This window comes from Oncorhynchus mykiss, chromosome 2, assembly GCF_013265735.2.
Source record: "Oncorhynchus mykiss isolate Arlee chromosome 2, USDA_OmykA_1.1, whole genome shotgun sequence".
Taxonomy (NCBI): Eukaryota; Metazoa; Chordata; class Actinopteri; order Salmoniformes; family Salmonidae; genus Oncorhynchus; species Oncorhynchus mykiss.
In genome coordinates this window covers 33,437,848-33,461,073 of record NC_048566.1, presented here as the reverse complement: position 1 = coordinate 33,461,073, position 23,226 = coordinate 33,437,848, and the positions used below count along the sequence as shown (strand labels likewise).

General features: G+C 41.9%; 1 protein-coding gene across 2 annotated transcripts in view; it reads right to left on the bottom strand.

The window, feature by feature from the left end:
- Positions 1-76: 76 nt before the first annotated feature.
- Positions 77-23,226, bottom strand: part of ntrk1 (neurotrophic tyrosine kinase, receptor, type 1) — a 26,300-nt gene continuing 3,150 nt past the window's right edge. The window contains exons 2-17 of one of the 2 annotated variants that reach the window (XM_021559622.2): positions 21,344-21,418; positions 20,674-20,745; positions 17,267-17,335; positions 16,754-16,908; positions 16,353-16,495; positions 15,903-16,041; positions 7,719-8,051; positions 7,497-7,517; positions 7,173-7,231; positions 6,943-7,045; positions 5,900-6,052; positions 5,608-5,738; positions 5,320-5,492; positions 3,582-3,837; positions 3,193-3,351; positions 77-1,053 (exon numbers count right to left, since the gene is read on the bottom strand). In XM_021559622.2, the coding sequence (XP_021415297.1) occupies positions 868-1,053; positions 3,193-3,351; positions 3,582-3,837; positions 5,320-5,492; positions 5,608-5,738; positions 5,900-6,052; positions 6,943-7,045; positions 7,173-7,231; positions 7,497-7,517; positions 7,719-8,051; positions 15,903-16,041; positions 16,353-16,495; positions 16,754-16,908; positions 17,267-17,335; positions 20,674-20,745; positions 21,344-21,418 (2,227 nt within the window). In that variant the 3' untranslated portion in view covers positions 77-867. The remainder of the gene's footprint in view (positions 1,054-3,192; positions 3,352-3,581; positions 3,838-5,319; positions 5,493-5,607; positions 5,739-5,899; positions 6,053-6,942; positions 7,046-7,172; positions 7,232-7,496; positions 7,518-7,718; positions 8,052-15,902; positions 16,042-16,352; positions 16,496-16,753; positions 16,909-17,266; positions 17,336-20,673; positions 20,746-21,343; positions 21,419-23,226) is intronic. The other variant, XM_021559629.2, reaches the window with a different exon arrangement.

Below are 23,226 nucleotides of genomic sequence, written 5' to 3'. Positions count from 1 at the left end.
GTTTTTTTCAGTTTTTTATTTGTAATAAATTTGCAACAAAAAATGTAAAACTATTTTTGCTTTGTCATTATGGGCTATTGTGTGTAGATTGATGAGGGGGAAAACGATTTCATCAATTTTAGAATAAAACTGTAATGTAACAAAATGTGGAAGAAGTCAAGGGGTGTGAATACATTCCCAAAGGCACTGTATAGTCTGCATTCCTCCAATCATGCAAAACCCTTCATCAGGACAACACCCGTTCAGTCACACAATAAAACACTCACTCACAGTAAACACTTGATAGATCTTCGCTGGCTCGTTCTTTTCCTCCCGCTCCCAGTCAGCGGCACACAGAGTTGGGGCTGGGTCGTCATGAGACGAGGCGAGCTGGGGTAGTAGGCAAAGCTGAAGCAGCATGGATGTTGCCAGTGTCCGTACAGTATGTCCAGCTTTAGGGTTAAAAAACAGTGACCGGGAAGTAGGAAGTAACCCCCATCTTCATAGTCTTCCCGTCGCTTCAGGGTAAAGTTTCTCTGAGGCACAGATCTGGGATCAGCTTCCCCTCCCCCACTCCGATCTGTAACCATTAGTGGCCCAAAAATACCCAATATCAGCATCTAGGAGCAACTTCACCCTACTCCCTTCCCAACCCAATGGTACCGATCAGATCCTTGCTAAGTCTGGCCTGAGCAAATATCCAATCAGAGGGGGTGTCGGTGTGTTTAAGACCAATAGAGGTAAATGACGGCAATGCTTAAGTTCAGGATTGCCATCGCACAGTCCTTTACCTAACTCCCACCCCTTCCCAATACCCGTCATCCCTGACCGTAAGTTCCCCTACTTCCCCTTGCCTGGACACTGCCCCAGCGCCAGACCTCCCAACCTCTACCCCAGGATGTCCAGGTAGATAGGGGGGCTCTTGACAAGGGCAAGGAGGCGGCTGTGGATGTCCTTGATGACCAGCCTCTGCTGGGGCTCCCTTTGCCAGCAGCCCTGCATCAGGCCGTGCACCTCTTTGGGGCAAGTGCGTGGTCTCTCCAGCTCCCGGCCCTGTGTAATGCACTCGATAGCCTGTGGGGGTGCACATAGAGGCAGAGGGAGGGGGTTAGAATTAAAAGGTGTGCTAGCTTCAGTAACTCCAAGTTTTTGCAATGCCTCTTTATTTGGGGCTATTACCTCAGGGTTTGAATGTTTTCATGATTGTCACTTTTCATTAATTTGACCAGACAAGCTCAAGCTACGCTAGAGAGCTTAAGGTGAAGACACTTGGATAAGAACAATAAGTGGAGTTGTCAAGATGAGTCGACAACTTCTGCACAATCCTGGAGAACGAAAGATGTTGCCTCTAATAAGCTGGTGATCTTTCAAAAGAATGCAATGGTATTCATCAGAAAAATTGTCAAATTGACACATTTTTACACTTGGCATGGCTCGATGCATTTATCACTGTCAAGAACTGAATTGCACTATGCCTATTCCCATTCAAGGACTGCCCTTGGCCCCACATCACACAAAGAGCCAGCAACTTAACCCTTTTAAAGAGTTCAATATCCCTAACCTAATCCAATGAACTGAAGAGACCTGTCAGCACTGAACCTCATGATACTATAATGCCCAGCTAGCACATTTGGGTCCTTGGAAGTTGTGGGAATATACGTTTTTGGTTTCCCATTGGTTCTGGGAACGAAGCCATACATTTCCTGACCAGTAAAGCAGAAAGTTTTTTAAACGTTCTGAGATTTGAAGTGATAATTTTGCCTGATATTTTTAGGTTCTGAAAACGTTTTACTATAGTTCCCTGAATGTTTTCCTCTTTTATTAACATTCTCAGAATGGAAATTATAGGTTATTTGATGGTAATTAAATAGCAGTCTGATAACACTGCTAGCTTAGAATCATTGTTTTGAAACTCCAAGCACAGATAGGACTCATGGAAATGAATTTGCTTCGGCATTAATCATGTAAACATGTGTATTTTTTATTGTGGCACAGCGTCAGTGAGATTCAAACCTGTGATCTTCTGTTCATCAGCCATGGAATTTGTCCACTGCACTACCAGGATGGAGCTGCATGCCATGTTTTTTTTACTTATACAAAGCTGTAAATTTTTGTCATTTTAGTTTAGAACTTTTAGGAAACGTTCTGTCAAAGTAATGAAACACCAAGAAAATCATGTTTTTTTGTAAAGTTTCTTAAAAGTGCTGAGAATGCTTCAAAGCAACTATCCTGCACCATTCCCAGAAAGTTGTGGGAAGGTTGTATGCATAATAACCATAGGACAACCACGCTCTTACCGAGCTCTAAGAAACATAAGGTTCTCAGAACATTGTGTGCATCTTCATAAGTGAACAAAAATGTATAGTGACTTTCCAAGATGGCCGCCCGTCTCCTTATCTCAGACCTAGATGGAGTGTTTGGGATGATTTATCCCTGCCTTCCCTAATTAGACGACATGATAATTACACATGTCCATCATTGGCGGGGAAGGATTAGGTTAACAAGGTTAAACGTCATTGGCCCTGGGCAAAGATGAGAGCCAATGAGATTAGAATTGAGTAGACGGGAAAATTGATCTACCCTCCACTTGAAAGGAAAGAGGGTTCTAGGCCATAATGGTGTGTTGCGGTCAGGACAGAGTCCACTTCTTGGGGTGCAACCTAAAAGGGTTGGACTAAGTCCGCCATGATTACTATGAAGTCATTGATTGGCTGTATAGCATACGGGAAATCCTAGTGCTCTAGTCTCCTTCTATGATCAAACACTTCACCCTCTATCCACTGGCTGAATGATGATGTGGTACAGTATTTACACGTTGCCTGGACACTGTTCCATTACTCAACTAGATATCAGAGTTATAGCTACTTCATTATTACTATGAATCTAGAAGGTTTTGATCACCAATACAAAGATGCCCCTTTTACAAAAAGAGGTAGGTGCTTATATTTGTCCTATTTCACATGTGAATTGGAAATATGTTTTTGCATATCCCACTCTCCCTGAGACACCATCAGAGAGTAGGGTCACACTCAGAGTCTGCCATTATGAACAGCACCTGGAGAAATGAGCGTTGCTCAACGGCACGTCAACAGATTCTTCCCCTTGTCAGCTCAGGGACTCGAACCACCATTCTTTCAGTTACTGGCCCAACTATCTAACCACCAGGCAACCTACCACCCCATGTTGCTTCCTACCTAGTGCCCAGTTCCTTACCTCACTGTTGGAGAGCTGGTACCAGGGCTGTTTCCCATAGGTGAAGATCTCCCAGAGGACCACTCCAAAGCTCCAGATATCACTCTCCGTGGTGAACTTCCTGTACATGATGCTCTCCGGAGGCATCCAGCGAATAGGAAGCATCGTACGCCCACCCACCTGACAGGAGTGAGGTCAATGGTCATTCAATTGTACATTCATAGAATTATAATTAATATGACAATTGAGATGTACCATGCTACTTCATTTGTGATAAGCCTATACATTGAAAATATCAAGATGTATTTTGTTGTACATAGAGTTGGATATACTCTGTTGTGAATTGTTACATGACAATGGCGTGTTAGATGACAAATCCCCACCCTAAAAAAGTATTTCACTACTTCCACCTTTACCCTGTAGTAGTCTGTGCTGTAGATGTCCCGGGACATGCCAAAGTCTCCTATCTTGACCATCAGACCCTCTCCCATATCTCCCACCAGGCAGTTTCGTGTGGCCAGGTCCCGGTGCACGAAGTGAAGGGAGGCCAGGTAGACCATGCCTGAAGCGATCTGGGCGGCGATGTGCAGCATCTGGGGAAGAGTGAGCTGGCCCAACGGGGGCATCTTCACCTCCTCCAGGATATGGGCATCTGGACCGTGCGCCCTGGTGGACAAGGAGAGGAGAGGTCACGACCTTTCGAGATTTACAGGATTTTTGGTGAACGGCATGTGATATACTTTGGCTGACATCCATCAGGACCTGTATTCACAGAGTCTCAGAGTAGTGTTTATATAGGATCACATAGCCTTTTAGATCAAAATGAATATATGGACCGGAAGACCTGATCCTGAATCAGCGCTCCTACTCTGAGATGCTTTGTGATATGGGCCCAGCTCTCCCAGATTAATTTAGGCTTCTGATTGGTCCTTGGATGCATGAACTTTTGCACCAACCTAGTGATGCAATATCAACATACAGTGACCAGATGGATGATTACTGCATGCAATCTGCAGATGGAACATTTTGGATGTATACGAGATCTTTTAAGTGTAATAGAGGCGGTCAGCTAGAGACCAAGCCATAACAAAACAACTTAACAAATGGTTAATAGGAAACATAAGGCTTGTTATACGCCTCGCATTCATTTGGAATAATTTGATTCCGAGATGCATGATAGCCTTACTCTTCAAACGTTCCACAGTTTCTCTCAATATGGCATCCACCCCACCCACTCTGACTTGTAGCTCACTCCCAATAAGCTCCTCGATGTGTCCATCAATCCTAATAGAAATGTGTCACTTGCAGGAAGTTATCTATTCTATCACTATTAGTTTAACAGGCAGGTGGTAGGGTAGACGAGCAGCTGCCTCATAGGCCAAGAGACACACATCCATTCTGTCTGCTTGGAAATGTGATTTCCATCTATCCATGAATCTGGATAGTGTGGGCTGTGTCTGTGTGCACATTGAGTCTCCATTCCCAGTCTGGCCCCACTGGACACCTGGCAGTGGCAGACATACACTGTCTATGTCTGTTCCAATGGTGTCTCGGAGTACGTCCCAGGTGCAGCATGAGTGGTCATCTGCAGTATCAACGTGGTGCTCTGTCTGAGTGCTCAGTGAACATATCTCCTGCATCCATGTTGGACCAGACTTGTCTTTAGAACTTCAGAGTGTAGACAGGCTACGAGAAGTTCTGCGGTCGACGTGGACATCTTCAATGATATGATATCCGAAACGCATCTAAAATCACATATTCAGTCATCCCAGATCACAGAAATGATTTGGTACTCTCCCAACTAAGTGTCCTTAACCACTCCAACACATTGTTGGTCCATGTAGTCCACCCCAAGTGGGTTATTGCCTTGGGAACACAACAAGGTAGAGCAGCGAGGACGATGGTGTCTACAAGTGTGGCTTGGCATAGAAACAGTTGCATTTGTGTGGTTCATCAAGGTCAATTAAGTGGCTTTGCTGAAAAGCAGTGGACACAACGATGCAAAGATGTTAGAACAAAACCCTCGGCTTCTAAATAGTTGCCATGCTGAAGCTAATAAGTAGAAGTTAACAGGGGAAGGTTAGCATGGGCGGCCATGAGGTTATCCCTGTGGGGATTTAAGTAGGAGGTTCTGTTTCTTTTCCATACCTGAGGAAGCGGTTGAGGTCTCCATGTCTCATGTATTCAAACACCATCGCCAGTGGCTCTCCGTCTGTACACACTCCATAGAAGCGAACAATGTTCTGGTGCTGGAGCACTGTGAGCAGCTCAGCCTCTCTCTGGAAGTCCTGCCGGGTCGACTCATTGGCATCCTTCAGAGTCTGACCACAGAGAAACACAGTCACGGGAGGATATGACATCATCATGTTTAGGAGGTCTAAACTTCATGTAATGCACCTCTGAAAGTGTGGCCATGGATGGAAGTCTCATGCATACCTTGATGGCCACCAGCATTTTGTCACTGTCCGGACTGAGGTTGGCACACTCTGCCAGGTAGACTTTGCCAAACGCCCCCTCACCCAATTCCCACTTCAGAACTACATCCTGTCTTTTGATGTGTTGCACACCTGTACATACAAAGAGAAAGGCTTTTAACATTGGGCCTTATAAAACATTGAAAGATCACTGCATTACCAACTTTATCTAGGAAAAACATGGTAGATATGAAATGCAATCATAATGAAGTTAGCACGTATCCAGTCCCTAGTTGTATGCCGATTCCACTCACACATGTCTTTGTCTTTGAAGATGCCACAGAAGTACTGGGGGTTCTCCACAAAGCTGGACATGCCAGAGTCGTCAGAGGAAGGAGGGCTGGTCCCAAAGTTCATGAAACGCAGTGACACAGCAAGATCATCCTCTGTTCCCAAGACAGATGAACCTGGAGAGAGAGAGAGAGACCTGAATGTGATACATCCATTTATTTTCCAGCAATTTATGGATGCATTGTTCAAATGTTGGAAGTGGACGTCGGAGCAGTAAGCAACTGCTGTATTTTCTGCAGACAGTATTAACAATCGTAAAACCCACTCAACGAGAAAACCACAGAACCCCCAGAGCCCATGATAGAAAATGGTGGATGGCAGCAAGCGAGGGGAAACGAGTTGGCCAGGAGGGGGGCCCACTTAGGCAATCAGACCCACTTAGGCACTTTCTGGGGGGGGGGGGGTCCGAGAGGACCTATCACGCCTACAGGAGCTGGTCTCCATCAGTCTTCTTTAATGGCCAAAGCTGCTGCTAGGGGCTCCTGACGCCGTTCACTGCTGTAATTAAGGCACTCTAACCCAGCTGTTGGGCTGACAGTGTGCAAAGTTACAGCCTGGCGGTAACCCTATTTTGCCTGGCCTCATGTGAATTACTTATAGAAAGGAATACAATGCTTTCTGCGGAACTATTGGCAATTCCAATGTGATAACGAAATGAATGAGTTGGCATTGATGCTGGCTTTTGGTTGTTTCAGTTTGGAATGGATATGCGTTTTCAGAGTCTTTACAGTTGGCAAAATGTCATATTCTCCTGGGGTTGTCTCTTATTGAATTATCCAGACAGGGAAATGTCAGAATTCAGTCTCAACCCTTCACTTTCTAACAACTGAGGTGTTTTGAGAACAGCTAACCCATCTCAGGTTGTTTCGTACCTGTCTTCAATGAAATCCCAAGTAACGTGTTGCTTACCCTCTGAGTAAAGGAGACTATACCTTGTTCAAAATGACAACCGACAGACACTACTGTGGTATTTCAAACACATTGCATAGTAGAGTGTGTCACTTACGGTGAATACCAAACTTGGACTGCTGGCCGCACTTGTTGATGACCAGTACCATAATAAGGAGGAAGGCGCAAGCAAACACAGCCAAACCCACTGCCACTGACACCTGCACAGAAACATAATTAGCATCAACATAGCTTAGCATAGCATAACAGAAATTTGCTAAAACATTAGCATTCCATACTGTATGTTATATTATTACTATGGTTCAGACCCATTGAATGGTGTCTCACCCCAAACACTCTGCTCTCCGTGTTCTCAGTGACATCCTCATTAGATTTGTTGGTGGGAACTGGAGGGAGCAGAAAAGGAATCATTGATGATGGATCGTTACTCACAAATCACCTTGATAACCACATATAAAGTATGCAAGACACTGACACAGTGTATAAAAAAAATGTTGGGGGGGATACTTGGAGTGTCTGAAAGCAAAATCTTGGGTAATTTACACTCTACTACCTGTGATAACTATTTTTTGTTCTCGTTAGGTACAGTTTAGAAGGTTATCTGTTTCTACAAGGTAATAATCACTGTCAAAATAACACTCAAAGGCTTACGTGGATCACTTTCTTCAAGGACTGGCATGAAGAAAAGGAGAGGATGACAAATTTAGACTAAGTATACAGTACATAATGAACATGCAAGCACATGAGACTGTATCTAACATAACACAAGTTGGTGAATAGTGAGGGTCAATATCAATGAGATCCTATTCAATTACTATTATTATTATTATTATTATTATTATTATTCTATGACCTTTCATTTCAGACAATCACCTGGGATGATGCCCTCAGGATCAAAGGGGTCAAAGGGGTTGTCCATGAACATCCCTGTGGCCGTGGCTTGGTCCACGCCCAGTCTGTTCCCCACGATGATGGTGTAGAGGCCGTTGTTCAGGTGGGTGGGCTTGTTGAGAAATAGACAACCGTGCTTCACAGAGCCGTCGTCCGAGTCGGGAATGAACTGTGTGTAGGTGTAAAGGCCCTCGGTCAGGTTGGAGCCGTTGAAAAGCCAGCGGATGGTTGGCTCAGGGTTCCCATCCACCTTAAAGGGGAAACACCAGTGGTGCTGTTGCTCAGCGTTGTGCAGGAATATGATTTTGGATGGAACTGGATGGAAGACATGAGATGTGGTCCATTAGGATGTGTGAATGAGTAAGGCGATAAGGTGAAACAAAGGCTATTTCTGAATTCAGAACATTGGTCAACCCGCTGTACAGTGAGCAATACCCTCAAAATCGTTGATAATAAATGTGTGTAAATCATTGAACATGATATTAGAATGAGATCACATTTAGCTGAAATAATTATCCACAAAGCTATGACCATAGTTATCTACACATAAATGATCTCTTTGTACTGAATTTTCAGTTTACCACATCCAACCTGTTTCAGACAAAGTTATTGGTTGGTCAATAGAAGGTACAGCCTCATCCAAGCGCCCTATAGGTTCCTCCTATGAGTTTCCATGAATCAATGTTCTCCATCTGCACTGTCAACCTGTTGACCTGGTATGAATAATGAATCCAGGTTTTGTTAGGGCCCCTAACCACAAGAGCTACCTGGAAGCACGGAGCCGACAAGAAGCCTCAGGAAATGGCTTCTTTAGATCGAAGACTATGCTGATGCAGAGAGACCCCTCACTCTGACAATTTCCACCGACCATTCCACTGCTCTTAACCTATGACCCTACTGCAGAAAATGCTGTGCTAAAGGGATACCAAGGCATTTGTCTCTTTCCTCTTGAGATTATCTCTGAAAAGAGATGCTAAAGACAGTCATGGACGGCAAAGAAATAGCACAATTAGCACAATCCATCAGGTTTGACTTAATGTCCCCAATTTAGGTAATAGTGAGTTAGAAAAGAGCACAATATGAGTTTTGTTGAACTCTGTATGAAATGAAATAATAAATTATAGTTCACCGTTAAATGTTTTCTTCGTAGATTAGATTTGTTTGATTGAGTCTTCTAATCAGTTTCTAGGGTGTAGTCTATATTTTCATTTTGAAAAACCTTTTCCCAAACAAGTTTATTTTATATATATTACTGAACGGATGCTGCCCTTGCAGCACCAATCGCCTGAATCACAGGAAGTGGTCAGACCAGCCACTCAACAGAGCAGAGCCCTGGCTGTAAACACCGCACTGATCGGGGAGCTAATTAAGGGTAATTAAAGGCTAGCGGTTAATGAGTGTCCATCCACCAGGGGGACTGATGTTGATAGATTAGCCGCGCTAACGCACTTACAGGCTGCCAATCACTCCGGATGAATACTGTGTTCCGGAGTAGGAGGGAGAAGTCCATTAGCTGGGGCTCTTATCGAATCTTACCACGCTTATCAGCCCATTTTCCTCCCTACGTTCATTAACTGTCCCTCGATGCTCATGCATTTGGCTGCAACTCTTTTTGGGATTTATTTTCCAATGAGTGTCACTGAGTTGGTGAAATGATATTGTTTGGCCAATATTTACTGTAATGTATTGCCAATGCATCAACACACTCTCTTCTGTGGCATCACAATTCAGATATTTTTCAGTAGCGAAGCTGGGCTAAGGCAAAACCACAGTCTCTGACAGTATAATGTCTCTTCTATAATCAGATGTCTGTTTTGTTCTGTCATCTGTTTGAGGTCTTTGTCCGTGTAGGGTTGATAAATGAGAAAAATGCAACTATAAAAATAATGCATCACCAATGTAACGTTACAGTGATGTATTACTAATGCTGTGGCAACTCGTCATTCAGGGCAGGTGAGGCAGAGTCACCTGTTTTGAGCCCCACCTGTTTAGCTAAAAATATATACATATACAGTGCCAGTCAAAAGTTTGGACACACCTACTCATTCAAGGGTTTTTCTTTATTCTTTACTATTTTCTACATTGTAGAATAATAGTGAAGATATCAAAACTATGAAATAACACATATGGAATCATGTAGTAAACAAAAAAGTGTTAAACAAATATACAAAATATATTTTAGATTTTAGATTCTTCAAAGTAGCCGCCCTTTGCCTTGATGACAGCTTTGCACACTCTTGGCATTCTCTCAACCAGCTTCACCTGGAATGCTTTCAGGCTTTCAGTCTTGAAGGAATTCCCATATATGCTGAGCACTTGTTGGCTGCTTTTCCTTCACTCCGCAGTCCAACTCATCCCAAACCATCTCAATTGGGTTGAGGTCGGGTGATTGTGGAGGCCAGGTCATCTGATGCAGAACTCCATCCCTATCATTGGTCAATAGCCCTTACACAGCCTGGAGGTGAGTTGGGTCATTGTCCTGTTGAAAAATAAATCATATTCCCAAACGATGGGAAAGCGTATCGCTGCAGAATGCTGTGGTAGCCATGCTGGTTAAGTGTGCCTTGAATTCTAAGTAAATCACAGACAGTGTCACCAGCAAAGCACCCCACACCATCACACCTCCTCATCCATGATTAACGGTGGGAACCACACATGCGGAAATCATCCATTCACCTACTCTGCGTCTCACAAAGATACGGCGGTTGGAACCAAAAATCTCAAATTTCCACCGGTCTATTGTCCATTGCTCGTGTTTCTTGGCCCATGCAAGTCTCTTCTTCTTATTGGTGTCCTTTAGTAGTGAATCATTTGCCGCACTTCGACCATGATGGCCTGATTCACGCAGTCCCCTCTGAACAGTTGATGTTGAGATGTGTCTGTTACTTGAACTCTGTGAAGCATTTATTTGGCTGCAATTTCTGAGATTTGTAACTCTAATGAACTCATCGTCTGCAACAGAGGTAACTCTGGGTCTTCCCTTCCTGTGGCGGTCCTCATGAGAGCCAGTTTCATCATAGAGCTTGATGGGTTTTGCGACTGCACCTGAAGAAACTTTCAAAGTTCTTGAAATGTTCCGTATTGACTGACCTTCATGTCTAAAAGTAAAAATGGACTGTCATGTCTCTTTGCTTATTTGACTTGTTCTTGCCATAATATGGACTTGGTCTTTTAGCAAATAGGGCTATCTTCTGTATACCACCCCTACCTTGTTACAACACAACTGATTGGTACAAACGTATTTAGAAGGAAAAAAATTCCACACATGAACTTTTAACAAGGCACACCTGTTAATTGAAATCCGTTCCTCGTGAAGCTGGTTGAGAAAATGCCAAGAGTGTGCAAAGCTGTTATCAAGGCAAAGGGTGGCTACTTTGAAGAATCTAAAATCTAAAACATTTTGTATATTTATTTGGTTTATTTGTTTGGTATAACACTTTTTTGGTTACTACATGATTCCATGTGTTATTTCATAGTTCTGATGTCTTCACGATTATTCTACAATGTAGAAAATAGTAAAAATAAAGAAAACCCCTTGAATGAGTAGGTGTGTCCAACCTTTTGATCGATACTGTATATATATACATATATATTTGAACTCGGAAGTTTGCATGCACCTTAGACAAATACATTTAAACTCAGTTTTTCACAATTCCTGACATTTAATCCTAGTAAAGATTATCTGTCTTAGGTCAGTTAGGATCACCAATTTATTCTAAGAATGTGAAATGTCAGAATAATAGTAGAGAGAATGATTGATTTCAGCTTATGTTTCTTTCATCACATTTCCAGAGGTTCAGAAGTTTACATATACTCAATTAGTATTTGGTAGCATTGCCTTTAACTTGTTTAACTTGGGTAAAACGTTTCGGGTAGCCTTCCACAAGCTTCCCACAATGAATTGGGTGAATTTTGGCCCATTCCTCCTGACAGAGCCTACAGGTTTGTAGGCCTTCTTGCTTGCACACGCTTTTTCAGTTCTGCCCACAAATCTTCTATAGGATTGAGGTCAGGGCTTTGTGATGGCCACTCCAATACCTTGACTTTGTTGTCCCTAAGCCATTTTGCCACAACTTTGGAAGTATGCTTGGGGTCATTGTCCATTTGGAAGACCCATTTGCAACCAAGATTTAACTTCCTGACAGATGTTTTGAGATGTTGCTTCAATATATCCACATAATTTTCCTCCCTCATGATCTATTTTGTGAAGTGCACCAGTCCCACCTGCAGCAAAGCACCCCCACAACATGATGCTGCCACCCGAGTGCTTCCCGATTGGGATTGTGTTCTTCGGCTTGCAAGACTCCCCCTTTTTCCTCCAAATATAACGATGGTCATTATGGCCAAACAGTTCTATTTTTGTTTCATCAGACCAGAGGATATTTCTCCAAAAAGTACGATCTTTGTCCCCATAGTCTGGCTTTTTTATGCTGGTTTTGGAGCTGTGGCTTCTTCCTTGCTGAGAGGCCTTTCAGGTTATGTCTATATAGGACTCGTTTTACTGTGCATATAGATACTTTGTACCTGTTTCCTCCAGCATCTTCACAGAGTCCTTTGCTGTTGTTTTGGGATTGATTGCACTTTTCGCATCAAAGTACGTTCATCTCTAGGAGACAGAATGGGTCTCCTTCCTGAGCGGTATGACGGCTGCATGGTCCCATGGTGTTTATACTTGCGTACTATTGTTTGTACAGATGAACGTGGTACCTTCAGGTGTTTGTAAATTGCTCCCAAGGATGAACCGGACTTGTGGAGGTCTACAATTTTTTTTTCTGAGGTGTTGGATGATTTCTTTTGATTTTCCCATGATGTCAAGCAAAGAGGCACTGAGTTTGAAGGCAGGCCTTGAAATACATCCACAGGTACACCTCCAACTGACTCAAATGATGTCAATTAGCCTATCAGAAGCTTCTAAAGCTTTGACATAATTTCCTGTAATTTTCCAAGCTGTATAAATACTGTATGCAGTGCATTCAGAAAGTATTCAGACCCCTTGACAAAGTACAGAGAGATCCTTGATGAAAACCTGTTCCAGAGCGGTCAGGACTTCAGATTGGGGCGAAGGTTCACCTTCCAACAGGACAACGACCCTAAGCACACAGCCAAGACAACGCATGAGTGGCTTCGGGACAAGTCTCTGAATGTCCTTGAGTGACCCAGCCAGAGCCCAGACTTGAACCCGATCGAAAATCTCTGGAGAGACCTGAAAATAGCTGTGCAGCAACGCTCCCCATCTAACCTGACAGAGCTTCAGAAGATCTGCAGAGAAGAATGGGAGAAACTCCCCAAATACAGGTGTGTCATGCTTGTAACGTCATACGCAAGAAGACCTGAGGCTGTAATCGCTGCCAAATGTGCTACAACAATATACTGAGTAAAGGGTCTGAATACTTATGTAAATGTGATATTTCAGTTATTTTATTTTTATAAATGTGTAAACATGTCAAAAAAAACTGTTTTTACTTATGGGGTATTATGGGGTATTGTGTGTAGATTGATGAGTAAAATCAATTTTAGAATCATGTAATTCTTTTATTTAGTCAGTTAGGAACAAATTCTTATTTACAATGACGGCCTAGGAACAGTGGGTTAACTGCCTTGTTGAGGGACAGAATGACAGATTTTTACCTTGTCAGCTCAGGGATTCTATCCAGCATCCTTTCAGTTACTGGCCAAAAGCTCTAACCACTAGGCTACCTGCCACCCCAGTAAGGCTGTAACGTAACAAAATGTGGAAAAAGTCAAGGTGTCTGAATACTTTCTGAATGCACTGTAGATATATATGCCCCGTTTATTTATCCTACTGTTCTGAATTGGTGTACAGAGAGAATACTCCAAGAACTATCCATGTTCTGAATTGGTGTACAGAGAGAATACTCTAAGAACTACCTACAGTGCCTTGCGAAAGTATTCGGCCCCCTTGAACTTTGCGTTCAACATTTCAGGCTTCAAACATAAAGATATAAAACTGTATTTTTTTGTGAAGAATCAACAACAAGTGGGACACAATCATGAAGTGGAACGACATTTATTGGATATTTCAAACTTTTTTAACAAATCAAAAACTGAAAAATTGGGCGTGCAAAATTATTCAGCCCCTTTACTTTCAGTGCAGCAAACTCTCTCCAGAAGTTCAGTGAGGATCTCTGACTGATCCAATGTTGACCTAAATGACTAATGATGATAAATACAATCCACCTGTGTGTAATCAAGTCTCCGTATAAATGCACCTGCACTGTGATAGTCTCAGAGGTCCGTTAAAAGCGCAGAGAGCATCATGAAGAACAAGGAACACACCAGGCAGGTCCGAGATATTGTTGTGAAGAAGTTTAAAGCCGGATTTGGATACAAAAAGATTTCCCAAGCTTTAAACATCCCAAGGAGCACTGTGCAAGCGATAATATTGAAATGGAAGGAGTATCAGACCACTGCAAATCTACCAAGACCTGGCCGTCCCTCTAAACTTTCAGCTCATACAAGGAGAAGACTGATCAGAGATGCAGCCAAGAGGCCCATGATCACTCTGGATGAACTGCAGAGATCTACAGCTGAGGTGGGAGACTCTGTCCATAGGACAACAATCCGTCGTATATTGCACAAATCTGGCCTTTATGGAAGAGTGGCAAGAAGAAAGCCATTTCTTAAATATATCCATAAAAAGTGTCGTTTAAAGTTTGCCACAAGCCACCTGGGAGACACACCAAACATGTGGAAGAAGGTGCTCTGGTCAGATGAAACCAAAATGGAACTTTTTGGCAACAATGCAAAACGTTATGTTTGGCGTAAAAGCAACACAGCTCATCACCCTGAACACACCATCCCCACTGTCAAACATGGTGGTGGCAGCATCATAGTTTGGGCCTGCTTTTCTTCAGCAGGGACAGGGAAGATGGTTAAAATTGATGGGAAGATGGTCCTGTATTTGGCTCTATCCATTCTGGAAGAAAACCTGATGGAGTCTGCAAAAGACCTGAGACTGGGACGGAGATTTGTCTTCCAACAAGACAATGATCCAAAACATAAAGCAAAATCTACAATGGAATGGTTCAAAAATAAACATATCCAGGTGTTAGAATGGCCAAGTCAAAGTCCAGACCTGAATCCAATCGAGAATCTGTGGAAAGAACTGAAAACTGCTGTTCACAAATGCTCTCCATCCAACCCCACCAACCTCACTGTTTTGCAAGGAGGAATGGGAAAAAATGTCAGTCTCTCGATGTGATAGAGACATACCCAAGCGACTTACAGCTGTAATCGCAGCAAAAGGTGGCGCTACAAAGTATTAACTTAAGGGGGCTGAATAATTTTGCACGCCCAATTTTTCAGTTTTTGATTTGTTAAAAAAGTTTGAAATATCCAATAAATGTCGTTCCACTTCATGATTGTGTCCCACTTGTTGTTGATTCTTCACAAAAAAATACAGTTTTATATCTTTATGTTTGAAGCCTGAAATGTGGCAAAAGGTCGCAAAGTTCAAGGGGGCCGAATACTTTCGCAAGGCACTGTATGTTCTGAATTCTGTCGCGGTACATTTCAAAAGTGTTGAACAAATAGTTACATTGACAACGTCCGTCTTAGCTGGCTCGTTAATGTCTTTATCGAAATTATGGATGGACTCTTATCCGCTTATGAGGCTGAATAAACTGTTTGGCTGCCAGACAAGCCTCTGCTGATAGCCAGGTGTAGCGGTGGTAAGGATTCACTCCATGGTGCTGAAAATAAAACTCTGCTGTTGGAACAGAAGACTCTTAACAGTTTGTGAGCACCGTTTGTCACCGTTATAGTGAAATGAATGTATTGTTTAGTGTTGTGTTATGTAGTGGCTTTGCTGGTATGCATTAAGCATAAATGTTTGCTCCACCAAGATTTACATGCTAAAATCCCTACTGTAGTAATGTAGTATTGAGTGACAACTGATAACAATAACAATCGAAACGAAAGACCTGTGGCATATTAAAGCAAAGTGACAAGGTGGGCTTATTTTTTGCCACAATTATTAATACAAAGTATTTAAATCTGGGGAATGAATGTCTGGCTATAAACATTGCTGCGATAGGAAAATTGACACCATTTTTCTCTCCCTCTACCTCCCCTGCTTTCATTGCAGTATGACAGCTCTTTCAGCTTTCAACACCCTGACAGCTTTAATAGTTCGTTGGCACTTACATTCAATGTCCAACGTCACTTTCTCTTCCCCAGGCCCTGCCCGGTTCTCTGCCTCACAGGTCAAGTTGTGCAGGTTGTCTTCTGAGGACATATTCCACAGCTGCAACTCCAGCTCCAAAGTGGAGCCCCAGAACCTCTCCTGCAGATGGAACAAGACGCAGAGGACAACATGGGTTTAGCTACACATTACAGTTTACAACAATCATGGAGACATCTGAGATGCAAGAAGAGTCTGAATGATTATGACAATGTACACAATAAGGAAACCTAAACACACCATAATTCTATTTTATTTTTAGTTCTGAATATTCCTTCATATATGACATATGATGAACATATGTTAGGCATATTAAGGGGAACAAAAAGTGCATTGTGCGATATCTCAGAAAAAACACTGATCTAGCTGGTTTTCCCCAATCAGTATGTCCACGTGACATCATCACTCAGTACCTGTACAGTATAGCGAGACAGCAGTTTATTCGTGCGCCACCTCACTACAGGCATGGGCACTCCTGTCACCTGACACACAAATGTCAGGTTGCCTCCCTCCTGGACCTTGGTGTTGGCATGGACAATGGCGACATCCGGTACAGCTGCAAAACAATGGACCGAGAATGGGTTGGAAACTCTATGGTTTGGCCTGGGGTACTAAATGTTGATAATGACTTTTAATAGCAATCCAATCAGCAATGCCACTAATGCAATTAAGTCTAATAAAGCCTTGTCAGACTATTTCTACAATGTTTGAACTATACGTGTATATGCTATTCATGCATATATTACTTAGTAATAATAAAGTAAAATGACATTTTTATCTCTAAACTGAGTAAAAATCGATCAATTCAACTCACTGCAATTCTCCATCTCTAAGGAGTCTAACTGTAGGGCATGGCCATTTGAGAAGCATTGTAGCGGTTGGTTGTCGAGGTCACTGTGGTCGTTAAGCTGCCATTGCTGCAGCCAATGGATATCACAGGAGCATTCAAGGGGGTTGTCCCTCAAAACCCTGAAAGAGAACACAGAGAAAATCGGTCTCTTTTGTCCGAAAGTTTTCTCTCAATTGTGTAACCTTCTTGTTCTTTCTAAAGGTCTATACAAAGTATTCGAGGTCATTATTATCAAAGATGCACACAGCAAATAGAACATTCTAGAATTAATAGAGTGAATAGAGAGAAAAAACTCAATATAGAAAATAATTCATCAGTGAAATAAGTGTTGAAAATTCTCTGCAATCAGTTCCAAAACAGAGTGGAATGGGTCTATTTTGCTCATACAAAGTGACCATCTTTGAGTTGATAGTTCAGTCACAGGTTGACTAGTTGAAGAGAGTACAGAAGTGATGTTCTGAGTGGTGTTTTACTCACAGGTTGAGCAGGGGAAGAAAATGGAACACCTTCCAACTGATATGCTCCAGGGAGTTAGATGCCAGGTTTCTGTGTGACACAATAAGGAGACAACATCCATCCAACAGGACATTCAGCATATAAATGGCAAAAAAAATCTAAATACAGTATTATACAATTTGTTGTTGAGCCTATGATTCCCCACCCTCGTTTCACCCATGTTGAGTTTTGCATGAGAATGGTCTGTGCACGGCAAACAGCTCAATATTTAAAGCAAAAGAGGCCATTTTGTTTTTGCACTGTCTCCACATGCTCGTCTTTGTACGTCCAACGTGTCAAGAGTCCTCACATTCACGCACAAACAATCAGCAGTCACTACAGCCTGGCTGCTTGTTATGTTTACACACGTCTTTGTTATATCTATTCAAATGAGTGTTTCTGTTCTACTGCGCGTCTGACACCTGTTGCTGTCTCAAAACGCTGCCATAATGAGGACAAAAAGTCTGTGATAGACTTTTTTTTGTCTTATCTATAATATTTTTTTTTTGGGGGGGGGGGTGAAGTAAATAAACATTCATCTGGAGAGATGGTTTTGTAAAATGTGTGTGTTTATGTTGTTGAAATAAATCATACTGAACTAATCCCATGATATGTTCACTCACTGCAGAACAATGCGGACCTACTTAGAATTACTCTCTGGGTGGACACATTAGTGGCTCCAAATGTACTCTGCTCAATTACCCAGGCAAGTCTTTTTTACATCAAGTGCTACATTCACAAACGTCATTGGCGCACCTTGTCTCACCGTTCTGTACATTAGGTGATTAGCCCAAACACTTCTCTGAGACGGTGGGCGCTATACTTGGCCATCGATCACTACTAGAGTGCTCGAGTTATATTGGCCTGATGATGCTGCTTGTACTTGTAAGAGGAGAAAGGAGAACAGGTTTCTACTATATCAAATACTGTGTATTAGGAGTATGAGGTTAATTAATTTGATCAAAAATATGAAATATTGCGGGCGATTTGCAGCGGATTCCTGAGGCACATCACTGCTAAGATATGCTATCCCCTATGTATCCCTATTGCATCTCTTTAAACGTGCTGCAGATCACCATGACTGCTCTGAAATGCGTCTGTGCTGACAGAGGGTGTAAACAAAACCTCTCAGAAGATGACAGCGGACCACACTGGGGAGCCCGCTCATGCAACCGATACATATTCACTCTGGCAGGGCCAATGGGGGCCAGCAGGGGTTCAATTATTTGTTTTCCTTGCTCCCAAAAGTTCATGTCAGATGGGTTAGCCATTGGGGCTTATCTATTACCAGCTCGATTCCTCCCAGGCCACAGGGGGAGGGAAGATGGCCGGGAATGGCAGCTGCTCCTAGCATCTTAATTTATAAACTGGGTGGTTCGAGCTCTGAATGCTGATCGGCTGACAGCCATGGTATATCAGACCGTATACCATGGGTATGACAAAACATAGTAGTAGTTAGTTACGTTGGTAAGCAGTTTATAATAGCAGTAAGGCACCTCGGGGGTTTGTGATATTTGGCCAATATACCATGCGTTGCGTCGTGCGTACAAACGACCCTTAGCTGTAGAATATTGGCCATACACCACACCTCCTTGGGCCTTATTGCTTAAATATCTTAAGGATCAAGGAAGGGGGTACAGTATCAGAGCCCCCCCCCCCCCCCCCCCCCATGTTCTCACCCGTTTTGGGTGACACACATCTGTTACACCCCACAGCCCCCTCTTTGAAATATTGATTAAGCGATAATGGACCCTTAGTGGAGTGTATTTATTATGCAGCAGTTGTCGATAATCCACCAAAATGAGCGAGTAAATGGTGACTGGTGGAAGTCTTCTCCGATTTCGCCAGAACCCCCCGCCCCACCAACCCACCACCAACCCTGAACCCCTTTCAGAGCCCTTCCCACTACACCCCCTCCTCCTCCCAAACCGCCTGTCTTTCAGATGAACAACATCGGACATGTCACACACGTTTAGTAAGATGATGAGGACAAGATGGTGGAGATAAGGGTCAGCTACTGATGGAGGGATGATTGCCATGGATACAGGCAGTATTGGGGAAGCTACTCTGAAAATATTGTTTACCAAGCTACCAATTACTTCACACTGTAAGAAGTTAAGCTACCGTTAAGAGAAACATAGTTTGCTTAACTAAAGTTACTTTGAAAAAGTAGTTCACTACATCCAAACTACTTTGTGTGGAAATTAACATATCTAAGTCGGAAATGTCATAGACTACAAATTTCAATAACAGTTCACTCTGGGGTCAGATGTTAACAGAATTAAGAGGTTATATTACCAACCACAGTTTTAGTTGTTATCCTGTTAAAAACTAAAACAATGTTTTAAGTGAGAATTAGGGAGGTCTGATGACGAAAAAGTAAGGAAATTCTTGCCTACTTCACCCATATTTTGTTTTATTTTCGCCCCAAAAAGTTGTATGTAGTTCCAGTAGTTAGCTACCCCGCTTCATGATTCAAATGGCATTGACTACTGGAAACACTACCAAGATTTGAATTTAGTTTAACTACAACCCAGTTACTGCTAAATGTATTTCAATTACTAATTGAACAATGTGTAGTTCACTACTCCCCAACACTACATATGGGCAACACTAATGTTAGTTTGTAGTTGTTGTTTTTCAGTGTGCTGTACGGTGTGTCTTTAGAAGGTAGTTGAAGGATTCCATTTGTGGGAAAGTTTGGATCACAGAGTTAGAAACACAAACATCAGAAAAAGAATCTACAATTCACCCATCAGTGTTTGTTTTTCTAATATGGTTGATTCAAATGTTCTAACAAGAGGAATCCAAGTCATTTCAATATGCTAAAAGTGGTCCCATATCTGGTGCATTGATAGTGACTACATTTGTAAAAACAGGTTGGTCTACATTGTGTCAACCCAATCCTTTTAACTTTAAATTGAAATGGCATGTTTCTTGTAAAACAAATGTAACACACTGTTAAAGAGGTAAGAATCTGAGGTAAGAATCTGAGGTAAGAATCTGAGGTAAGAATCTGAGGTAAGAATCTGAGGTAAGAATCTGAGGTAAGAATCTGAGGTAAGAATCTGAGGTAAGACCCACTACTGTTGAGCCTCTGATACTACACCAATGCATTCTGTGCCTTAATAACTTACACAGTGTCATTGTTGAATAAAATGGTATCAAATGAATTATGATTACATTTCAGTCATTTCAATCTGTATTTCAGCAGAAATCTATTGTTATGCAATTGTTATATTTTTGCAGTGCCTCTGCTGAACAATAAGCTCAAGATCTCAAGGCTCGGGAGGCTTCCCCTTAATTGACAGCAACAAAGAGCCTGACCCAAGCATGGGTCGAGACATGACAAGGAAAGACAATCCCTCTGTAAAGCCAAGGACACTTACACATTTTGGAGCTTGAGGTTGTGTTGGAAAGCATTCGCCGAGATGTACGCCAGCCTGCAGAACGTGACCGTGCTGGGGGGTAGAAACACAACAGACAAACAAAAGACAGAACAGGAAGTGTGAATCACTGATTATGCTACTAATTAGCCACAGTAAACCCATAGTGTGTATATTAGCCAGTCTGTATTAGCTGTATTAGTTAGCGCCAGACCATTTCCTTTCTTTGAACACGGTAGTGGTAAGGTACTCAGAAGAAGGATTGAAACGAAATGGCTGTACAGGACTGCAGGTTATGGTGCAGAATAATGGCTAATGTGCAACACAGGAGGTTTACCCCCTTGATTGAAAGAGCCATAAAGGGAATGAAATGTTGAGTTGTAACGTTTAGTACTGCAGATTGCTATAACAAGGTAGAGGGCACATTGGAGAGGATGAATAGGGAGGGATTATGTACTACAAGGTGGAGTGTAGAGAAGACCACTCACTCAATGACAGGACCAACCAAACATTTAAAGCCAAGTCAATCAAATCAACTGCTAGATGTATTGTAGAACAACATTTAGCATATGTATGCATGTCATGCAGTCATACAAACAGACATCTACAAACACATTATCATACAGCTTTAGAAAAATACTGTACATATTTCAAATTATGCAAGGTTACTCACAGATTCTTCAACTCTCTATAATTGGCAAGGTCTACTTCTGTGATGTTCTCCAGGTCGGCTTGATTTTCGATGTAACTGGGTAATGAAACAAAAAAAGAAATACAATGTCAAATTAAAAGGAGACATTTCATTATGGCATTCAGAGTTGATTTGAGTACATTTTCTTTTTTTAAAGCAACAGAAAAACAACTGAAAAGTAAAATACAATAACACTGTCTAGGAACAATGAGTTGTGTAGGCCTATTATGAGCAACAAAACAAAATGCTTGAACGGAAAATGATCTCTTTATTGTTATCAATTATTTTTACCCACAGCAATCCAGACAAAGCAGGACAGCTAATATAATGACCAATACAAAAGGATTTACGTGTTAAACGTGATGAAAGCCCTAAAAAGATACCCGAATTGACATCAGTACAGCACAGAGTATTATATTTTATAGTGAAATTCATGAGTGCATTGTCCAAACCATGGGCCTTTGTGGGCAAGAGCCTGACAACGGATAGCATAACCACACCAAGGCAGATGCAAAGAAAACAAACCACAAAGCTAATATCAAAACTAAATGTACTGTAGAGAAGACTTGGAAAAAACATTTGTCTTCTTGTGAGACACTCAGTTAACATTGCTGATGGCAAATTCTTTTCAATTAGCCATTTTCCACTTTTCCAGACGAACCTATTATTTCACGAGAGGACAGTATGTCAACTCAACACTCATTTAACACAAGGTCACTTTGCCCTACTCTTGAACTACAGTATCTTGAACCTCTTTGTATGTTCAATCTTAGAACAAAAAGGTGCTATCTAGAACCTAAAAGGGTTCTTCGGCTGTCCCCATAGTAGAACCCTTTGAAGAACCGTTTTGGTTCCAGGTAAAACCCTTTTTTGGGTTCCATGTACCCCTACACAGAGGGTTCTACACGAAAAGGGTTCTCCTATGTGACAGCTGAAGAATCCCTTTCAAATCCTTTTTTGTAAAAGTGTACAGATGTAGGACTTAATTTGAGCCAGTTTGCTACAGCAGGAAAATAATCTTGCAGCAACAGAAAATGTGAATTATTATGCAGATTATAATTATTGGAAATTTTGTAGGTGTTGATACATTTTCCATAAGGGAAAATCAAGTCTGAAATGTCTAAATGAAATTACAAACTTCAGAAGCTTTTTTAAACCTCAAATACACCACAAGTTGAGCATTTCCTGCATTGCATAAAAGTTATCCTGCAACAGGGTGATCAAACTAAGATCCTACATATGTACACGACGTGGCCAGAAAAGTACATTTTTATGTGGGCTGTTATATACCATCTATGATATTTCACCATTACTGTATAAATAACCAGAAGTAAAGCAGCATAAAAGGACCAAGGGGAAAATATTTTCCTCCATTTGAACAATTTTATCAAGAAAAATTCCAAACTTTAATCACATACAGTATAGCCAAATATGACAGCTTAAAAAAGCAGCACTCAACCCTTTTTCATGACAATACCTGGGAAATTGGTCATGTATTTTCATTGGTATCTGGTTGACATGACGACCGATAACCAGATTACAACCAGGTGAAGACTTCTCTTTCTGATCACTAAAATTGTCCTTTTTACAGTCAGTATACAACCTGACCATGACGTAACAAAAGACATCAGCCAGACATCATTGCAGACAGTTTTTCCATCACCAAATATTTCCTTCTTTAACAGTGGGGCACTATTGTTTCAGTCTGTCACTGAGCAACACAGATATTTATTGGACCCACGGAGCAGTAATGTAATTGCAGGACAGGTGGAATGAGAATCAGCAATTGCCCCAATGCTTATTGGATTGAGCCAAGTGGGTCATATTTCATCTAGTGTTCTCAGGCGGGCATTCGCTGCAAATTC